Below are 9,665 nucleotides of genomic sequence, written 5' to 3'. Positions count from 1 at the left end.
GTTTTTTATGTATTCTTATCTTCCATTGTCAAGTAATCTGGTTAATCTTGTGAAAAAATAATAATTTAAATGAATTCCTATGTAAATATGAACCACCAAAGTATGGTTTACTAGTTGTATTGTCATTTGCAAGCACTTTTATCATTTCAAGTGTTAATTGTAAAAATAAATGTTGACTTAGTGCAGTTCCTCCATATTGCCACAGGGTTACACTGTTGTCTAAATATGGGAGTACAGAGACATATTTAAATCTTTATTTATTCATTTATTTGCAAAAATTCAACCCAAAAAGGTGAACTAGCTAACAAAAGAGTCAAACGCTAAAATACCAGAAAACACAAGACAGAAGAAAACTGGACACAAAGACTTTGAGTGGCCTCTTTTGCCCCTAGGCATTCAGTTACTTATTGTTTTACATCCATAATTACCATTTGTTGAACAACACCCACAGCACTGACGAGAGAGCAACAACGCAGTGATATTAAATAACATTAAAAGGTCTCTCCAACCCTCCAGCATGCTGTCAGTATCAGGTACAGTTGTTGACATCAAGGAAACATGGATGATACAGTCAGGTGAAATCCACCTTCCAGTCTGCAACTTGTAGTTTCTTGAAGCAGAAAAATAAATTCCCATTTCATTTTGAGCCATTAAAACATAACAAGCCTGCAGACCATTTCAAGGCAATTGTTACTGGTGCAGTTTTATTTTCAGACAGCAAAATATTAGCTCTAGTTTCTGGTTACATGAGCAGCTCATTGTACTGTTAATTTGAATTAAGTGCTGCAAAATACGCAGTCGAGTAGATCCTCACCAGCACGTATTTGTGTAGTTGGTAACAAGGACATAAACATGCATTCACACGCATGTTTTGCCCTAAATAAGAAGAGCATTTCCATCGTGAACTCTTAAAGGATCCATCCAGTATCAGAGCGTAACATTATATTTCAGATGTCCGGAGTTGATTTAAGACCCGTTACAGCTAACAAGCATTTTAAAACTGGAGTTATCTTTTTTAAATACAATGGATGGATTTGTGTAATTTGACAGCTGTAATGACATTAGAGGTTTCCTGTGTTTGTAAATCTGTGTCCACTGAAATGATCCAAAACTGGACTGAGGCGTTAATGTGAAACCTGTAACAAACAGAAAGTCAACAGTACCAACCATTTTGTATCAAACCACACATTTTAGCTACAGTAAATATAAAATAACCACAAACAATCAACAAACCAGACCTGGTGAAAGTGTGACAGAAGTCCATTCAAATACTTTTGGGTGAAATCTAACAGTTGGAATTCTATAAAACAACACGGTGTTGGTAGGATATGATACAGTGGGTTCATAGAATAGCTAATGTCCGTAAATAAAAGTTGGCAGTTGCCATTCCCAGCTAGCAGGAAGGCTCTGCAGGGACCGCTAACACAAATGCTGGATAACAATGTAAAGTGTAATTAGAGTGTACATTTTCATTTACAGAAACATTTTTACACAAGTTATCACGCTGTCCAGCACAATCAATCCATGAAATTAAGTGTTTGAGTGGCTTCTGACTCTTTCCCAGGTCTGTCACAAATAAATATAATCTGTATATAGCGACAATTCTCACAGTAGCCAGGTTTATAAATCTAAAAGTCAATTACTGAACAATCTGTATAGCTTAGTATTTGAGGACTGTGAGTCACAAAAATACAGTTTAGACCGAATTAGACAAAAGGCTGCAACATCAGAGGTTCAAAAGAGTTTTCTTTCGGTCTATTAAACTTAAATGGGACGTTGGCTTTAGTGAATAATTGGAAGAAAATACCTTTTTATGTACCTTGAAGCATCAGTAGAAGCTTTTGGGAACAGCAGTAATGACAGCACAACTCATTTACAGCATAATAATAATAATTAGAACTCATTCAACACATCAATAGAAACAGGGATTTCTAAAAGTGTCCCGTCACCTTTCAGTGGCCCCTCATTCAAACCAGACCTCCAGCCCCCTTTATTAAGGACTCTAGACTCTCGAGGAGATATTAATGGATTCACAATGGCAAAGGCTTGCCTGGTTAGTTCATACAAGGAGCTACAGCCAATGCCCACGCCTCAAACCCAAGTCAAACATTTAAACTTCAGAGCACAGAAATAAGCTCACAATCTTGTCTTTTGCACTGAATGCTCAGAAAGGCACTGCTGATAAATACCATTGGATCCTTTAATATCTTAAAAAAAAAAAAAAAAAAAAAAGAGTCCGGAAAGTAGAAAGAGTTCAGAGACAATTGAACCTGAAGTGATGGCCGTGGTCTTCTGGGTAGGAGGCTGGAGAGGACGGGGTTTGGAAAGATGGGAGGGGTCGAAGGGGAACGAGGGCAGCCCTGGTCTCTACATATTCGTCCGAGACTTAGGGAAGATGGGACCTCCCTCAAGCCTTCTCTTTCTTACTGGAGTTGGAGATAGAGGAGATGGAGCGACACAGAAGAGACAGATGAAGAAAAATGGTGGTATGAGGATGAGGGGAAAGGAGGAAGGAAGGGAAACCCAGAGAAAGAGAAACATTAGAAGCAGACAGTGGTTCATCATCATCATAATCATCAACATCAACAACAACAACAACAACAAAAGCTAAAGCAGAGCAAAGTTGACCTGCATGTCTTTGCTTTACTCATGTCACGCAAAGAGATGCAACTGAAAGACGGTAACAGGGTTCAAAAAGCAGGACAGAAAGATTAAAATCACAGCTCTTTGTCTTCGAGTGGCTTTAGCAGGAGCTCTTGGAGGAGGAAGAGAAACAGCAGACGAAAGGAAGACATTGATAAGATAAGGGCTGTATTGACCCTCTATAGTCCGGGGACGTTTGATCATAATTAACATCACTGATCACGATTACATTTAGCAAAATGCACCATGTGACACTATATACTGAAACAAAAAGGGCCAAAACTAAGTTCAAACTATGTGTAGTTGTGTCCTTAGAGAGTACTCTGATTTATAATTTGCACTCCTAGAATCAATGAAGCAGCTTTTTCATTCCAAGCATATTTCCTTCCCATCAAAACCTGGTGGCTACATTACCCACAATGCAACTCAATCGTCGATAGTTCGGTCAGAGAGTGTTGTGCTAGTGGAGACCAATGGTCTGGAAAGAGGTGTGTTGAACTCACTTCTCTCCTCACAGAGAACCTCACATTCTTTTCCACCGTCTGAACCAGCTGATTTGTTGCAAGAGATATCACTTGAGGTGATTCATCAAATTCCTCTCGACTCTCTTCGGTGCCACTAAAAGCTTCATACAACTTCTTTCACGTATGCGTCATCAACACCCGTTTGGGGTGTAAAAATCTCACTTGCACTCTTAGGCCACTTTCCTTTCAGTTTATACTGTGCTTTTAGTGGTGCGTAAGATATGAACAAACAAATCTGCAATGTAACAAATGATCACCATCAAATCACCACACAGGGAACCTGAAGACTCCGGGGAACCAGATCAGCTGCCTACTTTGCCAGGTTTAACAATCAAGCTCTGGATACGAGCAGCGTTTTAAAGAGTAGAAGAGAGGACAGCGGTCGAGCAGGAACGGCACGTCAGGATAAGAGAATGATCAAATCAGTAAAAAGGCCAAAGAGAAACATACATTAAGTGGCCAAAGAATAGATCATAGCACTGATTTGAAAGTGATGCCAAAACAGCAGATGAAGACCATGAAAGTTTCTGCAGCCAAAAGAAGATGAAACTCCCCAAAACTACGATAGCAAGCAAAGAGGTGGAAGCTGCTGTCCTGTCGGCTCGGGGGTCAATGACTCGTGTGACAGAAACAGAGTTCAAGCCCCACTCACCTGCATGTTGTATTTTCATTTTAAATGATCAGCCGTTTATTCTCCTGTATTTCAAAAGTACCAGTTATTCTAACCTTGCAATAACTTAATATTTTATATTTTACTTCTGTAGAGCAGAATATATTCATATGTTTAGAAATCCTAGTGTTATTTCCCTGCTTCTGGCCCTTTCAGATGTCAGTATTGCTGCTGCCTTGTCGAGCTGACGTTCCTATACTTCTTTTGAGAAATGAAGACATTGATCCAACATGAAATATATTCTGACTGCGGTGGGGAGCGCAGAGCCAACAGCAGCTACATGTGGGAGCTACTGTCAGTGGTCTCTGCAGATCAGAGCAGATTAGAAGCTGAGGAGACGGAAAGTACTGGAATAGGTGCTGTGGAGAAGCAACAGAAACTCTCAGAGGAGATGACAGGTGGCGGTAGAGGATTCCAGAGGTCTGGAAAAGAGCCAGGTGATGTTGGCAGAAGAAAGGCAAGGCTGTGCGTTCTCTTTTTTTTTTTTTTTTTTACTTAGTCTTGGACTTGAACTTTTTCCCGAAGGCCCTTTCCAGCTCAGGAACAGACAGAGTGAGGGTGAAGGAGCCGTCCGACTCCGACCTGACAACCCGAGCTTCGAGATGGCAAGGGGAATGAAAAAGGTTATGACAGAGACTTAACTTCAAGTGGTTTGTGACACAAGAGCAGAGGATAACACCATCATGATTCTGAACTTCACCTCCATTCTGTTTTAACCTTCAGTGGAGGTGAAGACCGCTTCATCGTATTCTCACTCTAAACCTATAACAGGTTGCTAGGTTACGTTCAAGAGCATTCACACACAAACTTAACAAGTGCTTATTTTGTGGTCGCTTAAAAGTATTTGTTGAGACTGTCGGAGGGGAGTTAAATCCACTCTTTAGTACAAAGACAGCAAGTCAAATAATTACCGTACAAAAATTGTGCATGCAGGCTAGAACCACCAGTTTCATGTTCTCTCTCTCATGCACAGACTCTTTTCTTAGTGCTGATGTCATAACTTAGGAAGTCTGTTATGATTGGCTGGGGCTCTCTGGCCACACAACTGAGCTAACGGCTGATGATATCACTCCAATTCTTCTATTAGAGTCTGATTAAAGTGGAACCCAAGGAGATATAGTGAAGATAAATTGTCAGCACTGACGCACGTAACAACCAACACTGCCAAATGCAATACCACTGAAACACGGTTCACGTTACATGAACACCACCACTGGACCAAGTCCACTTCATCAACTTTTGTAACTTTCCAAAAGCAGTTGCTCAGAGCAAACATAAAATGTCTGTAACCCACCCAGGTCGTTGTTGTTCATCATGGCGTTGGAGCCTCGGAGGCGCGGGCCCTGCTGGGTGAAATGATATCCAAACTTCAGCAGCGTGGTGTTTTTCTCCAGCATGCTGGCTATCTCCATCTCTACCTTGTTGCCGAGCGGCTGGCTCTGCAGTTTGAAGAGAGAGAGAGAGAGAGAGAAATGGAGGAGGAGACACACAACGAGTTGTATGGTGATGATTTAAAAGCGGGTCGAAGAAGGGGATTTGTGGTCGCGATATGGAAACGTGAGACGAAAAGACAAAATGACTCCCATCCTCTCCCCAAACTGTGGCACTACGGATCTCCATGACAACAGAGAATGAAGAGGCAGGGGTAACATGCTTTACCAGGATCATTCAACGAGTTCAACTAGTGAGCGAGCTGTGAGTCAACAGATGTACAACTATGGAGTATGACACATGGCAATGCAATCATGGAGCATTAGACTGAAGTGGCAAAGATGGTCTGTGTACACCACCTGACACAGACAGCCACACACACTGACTCACAGAGCTTTGTTCACATTACAGGATTCAACGCCCCCTTCTTTCTCCCTACACTGTCCATGTTGAAAGGGACTGATATCTGACATCAGTGTGAACGCATATCTTCTTTGCATGCAACCAATAACGTCACACACATGCACGTTGAAATGACAAAAAAAAAAAAGGATTTGCTTTGGAGGTCGGATGACAATCTGTCATATGTTGAGGATGAGATCAATCTTTGAGCAGCTAGTGCTGGTCGTTTGTGATTTGGGCCACTTTTACTTGTCTTGTGAACGATGATGCAGGTGGGTTTGTGTGTGTGTGTGTGTGTGTGTGTGTATTTCTGTGCGTGTGTAGGTACCTGATTGTCTATCTTGAGCTCCTGTAGTATGGTGTTGTACTGCAGTGACGCTATGAGGTACAGGATTCCTGTCCCTGTAATGAAGTTGGACTCGACGTTCAGGCTCTTCAGCGTCGTGTTCACCTTCAACATCTCTGCCAGGGCCTGGGGAAACACACACAACTGTATCTTACTCACTTACAGTTGTTTAAAAAATAAAAAATAAATGTAAAAGGAAAAAGATTGTTTACTCAAATAAACCTTGATAAAGGTTTGAAGAGAGAAAAGTGTTAACAGAATGATACCATAACTTGATGTCAGATAGATGGAGCAATTAAGCAGGTAACATGGATTCTGTGGAGTATTTTCTAACAGTTGTGACTTACAAATGCAACAGGGTCGTTGCTCCTGGTTCCTACAATACTGAACCTCTCCACCACAGTGTTCTTCATCAGAGCCTCAGCGTACGCCTTCAGAGTCTTGACAGGGATGTTCTAGGTACAGAAAAACATTAACATTACAGCTCAGTAAATGCTTTACTTTTCATTGATTATTTACAGTATTATATATATTCCCAATGTTTTCATGTTACAGAAACATTACTTAATTTGGTGCATGGAATGCCTTAAAATGTGTTTCATGAAATAAAATGTGCTAGAAATTCAGTTTATGCTGTCAAATGCATTTCATTTTATGCTCTGAAAGGAATTTAGATTTAATTTAAACAACCTTTTGAATTTAATCTGCAAAGCTAAAATGTGAAATCTAAATTGTATGCTCCAAGGTTGGTTTGTTTGTTGGTTTTTGTAATTGAATCATTTGAGAGACAAAGTTGGGTTCTTTCAGTGGTAAGTGCTACAAAAATAGCATCAGGGACAGACGGCTGTTTCATAGATTTACAACAAGCAGGTAGTCTGAATCCAAAATAAATTAAAGTCAGACCCTGTTTGTTTGTTTAAAAATACAGCAGCATTGAACTCATATCCTCACAGACACACACACACACACACACACACAAACTCTCTTACCTTGATGTTGTTGAGGTTGACCTCCACCAGGTCGGGGTCGTTCCTCTTCATTCTCAACAGGGTATCTTCTACGTCAGTGGAGTTGGGCTTCTCATCAGGGACTGGTTTGTACTGGGTGCACTGGATCACACCTACAACACAATGACAGAACACTGAAGTAAAAGATCCAACACTTTGGACACAAACAGCTTATTTATTTATTATCTTAGTGAGCACTTTACCTTTCCCAAATTAATCCATCTGCCTGACAGGGGAGGCATATCAAGAAGCTGATTAAACATCAATATTATTACACAGGCGTACCTTGGGCTGGTCACAATAAAAGGCCTCACTAAATTGTGCAGTTGTATCACACACCACCCATGAACTGAATGAATGTTCCTTTGTAAATTAAAAGCTGCCTCCAGTGTCGTTTCTGAGAATGCGTCAGTACATTCAACCTTTATATAACCAAGCCGCCCCAGGACCTCCACAACTGGCGTCTGAGACCAGTCACCAGGACATCGGCGAGCATGTCGTCCTCAGCAGGGCCTTGAACTGACTGCAGTTTGTCGTGGTGAACAAGGTGCTGAGCCAGAAGGCAAAGATCCTAATTTACGCGTTCATCTACGTTCCAACATTCACCTATTGTCGTGATCAGAGAAGGAGATAGGGTGGCTGGGTTCAGCCATAGAGATTTAGTGCGTAGCTCAGATATCTGGAGCTCTTTCGCATCGAAGTGAGGCGGTTCAACATCTGATCCTGGACGCCTCCCTCGAGAGGTTTTCCGGGGGTTGTCCAACTGGTAAGAGGCCTCAGGACACGCTGGAGGGATTATACGTCTAGAATGGTCCACTTCTTTTTTCACCGTTTGCTTTTAAAACATAGATCTCTATTATCATAACCTGAAACAATCACTTAAACGATAACAAAAAAAGACCAAACATTTTTTTTAAGCCCTGTGTATTGGCACTGAAAACAGAACAGAAGTTTATAGCCATCTCTCTGTCATGAGAGCCGGTCATATTTGGAAGCGAAATGCTAGACCACTGTTTGGAGCTGGAGGAGAATCTATAGGAAGAGCCTCCACGCAAGATAAACAATGGTTCATTAACACGTGCGTTTCTAAGTAATTCTACTCTTAGTGCATGACGGAGGGTAGAGAGATGAATCATCAGTTATCCCCTGAAGGAGCTATAGGACAACGTATGTAAACACTTAACTGTATCTATTGAATTGCTCAGTACTTAGTGGGACTATATTTGTGCATGAGTGCAACAAAAAGATTGTGCCGATCATCTTTGGTAAAATAAACCAACATTCTGCCAACGTGAGATCATTCCACTTGATTCCAGTCCAAGTCAACTGGCTTCAACATTTTACTTGGATGAGGTGATTCCTTTTCTACAAACTAGTTGAGTGAGCTGCGTTGTTTTAAGGTACTTTTACTTGTTACTTGAAAAGCCCTGCAGCAAATGCATCTGTGATCCAACCAAGCGAAGACGGCTCAGGCAACTGGTGGAGTTCAACAAATATAAGTGACATGAGTTTTAGTACACGTGTACATGTGTGTGTGTGTGTGTGTGTGTGTGTGTTTTACGTACTGTTGAGGCCTTGCTTGTTGACTATGGTGCTGCTGGCCAGGGCTTCGTAGTACTGCTGGTTACTCATCAGGGTGTGCATACCCAGGATGGCTGGAAGACAGTAAGAAGACTGAATGAGGATGCAAAGAACAAAAGGGCTAGAACAGAGAGTCAGAGGAAGAACAATAGAGAGGAGAAAGAGAGAGAAAGAGTAATGCTGAAAAGGAGAGTCTATAGATTTAATGATTATCTAGTTACAACCGTATAGTTGACCACCATGCCAATACAGACAGCACATCGTCACTTGCAGCATCACAAGCAACTTACTGTCATTTTCAACGGTCAAGCAGCTGTATTCTGAAAAGTTGAAGTAACATGTAATGCTTTTGTTTTGGCCACTGTGGCAACGGTGATTATGAAGAAAAGAAATTGGGACGGGCAGCTACTCTGAGGCCGCGAGATAAAATAAAGGATTTAGAGATAACGATCAACTGGTCTGTTTGTCAGAAACAGGAGAGAACAGAAAGACCTAAACAGTGAGGGAACACAAGCTACCAAGCTGCTTGTTCAATAATTGGGGCCGGTTACCTTCAGAAGCTCCAGGGACTCGTTGTGCTCTGAAAATATTTCTGCACCGTCTCTGAATGTATGATCTCTCAACTTACCACAAGTGAGATAAAGAAAAAAACCTTTCCGCTGCTAAAATCCATCTTGATCACGCTTCAAAATGTCAGTCGCCTTTACAGCAAATATGTTAAAAGTGTGTACATGCAGCAAAGTCTTTGCCACAGTAATGGCAGTCGCCATACATTACACTGAATCCAGGATGTGTAATGCATGTACAGCGCAGACATCCGAGCGTCTGTGTCACGGAGTCAAGATGCATGGGTTTTGCTAAATGTCTGCTTAACACAAGCTGACAACATCAACATGACAAGAGGGCCAGAACCGCTGCATGCAAAGACAAATGTGTGTGCAGTCTACAGATACCCCGGATGATGTTCAGCTAGGGAACAGAGATATCCAGCAGGGATGGAGGAGGTGGAGGGATGGAGGGGAAGGGTGGAGGGAAGATGTAAGGATTGCTAGAGAAAACGG

General features: G+C 41.6%; 1 protein-coding gene across 2 annotated transcripts in view; it reads right to left on the bottom strand.

The window, feature by feature from the left end:
- Positions 1-240: 240 nt before the first annotated feature.
- Positions 241-9,665, bottom strand: part of tmod1 (tropomodulin 1) — a 23,926-nt gene continuing 14,501 nt past the window's right edge. The window contains exons 6-12 of one of the 2 annotated variants that reach the window (XM_034538744.1): positions 8,589-8,678; positions 7,006-7,136; positions 6,364-6,471; positions 5,999-6,142; positions 5,132-5,276; positions 4,333-4,432; positions 241-2,426 (exon numbers count right to left, since the gene is read on the bottom strand). In XM_034538744.1, the coding sequence (XP_034394635.1) occupies positions 2,408-2,426; positions 4,333-4,432; positions 5,132-5,276; positions 5,999-6,142; positions 6,364-6,471; positions 7,006-7,136; positions 8,589-8,678 (737 nt within the window). In that variant the 3' untranslated portion in view covers positions 241-2,407. The remainder of the gene's footprint in view (positions 2,427-4,332; positions 4,433-5,131; positions 5,277-5,998; positions 6,143-6,363; positions 6,472-7,005; positions 7,137-8,588; positions 8,679-9,665) is intronic. The other variant, XM_034538734.1, reaches the window with a different exon arrangement.

Source organism: Cyclopterus lumpus, chromosome 1 (assembly GCF_009769545.1).
Source record: "Cyclopterus lumpus isolate fCycLum1 chromosome 1, fCycLum1.pri, whole genome shotgun sequence".
Classification (NCBI taxonomy): Eukaryota; Metazoa; Chordata; class Actinopteri; order Perciformes; family Cyclopteridae; genus Cyclopterus; species Cyclopterus lumpus.
The sequence above is the reverse complement of the archived record's forward strand: the minus strand, read 5'-3'. Positions and strand labels throughout refer to the sequence as shown.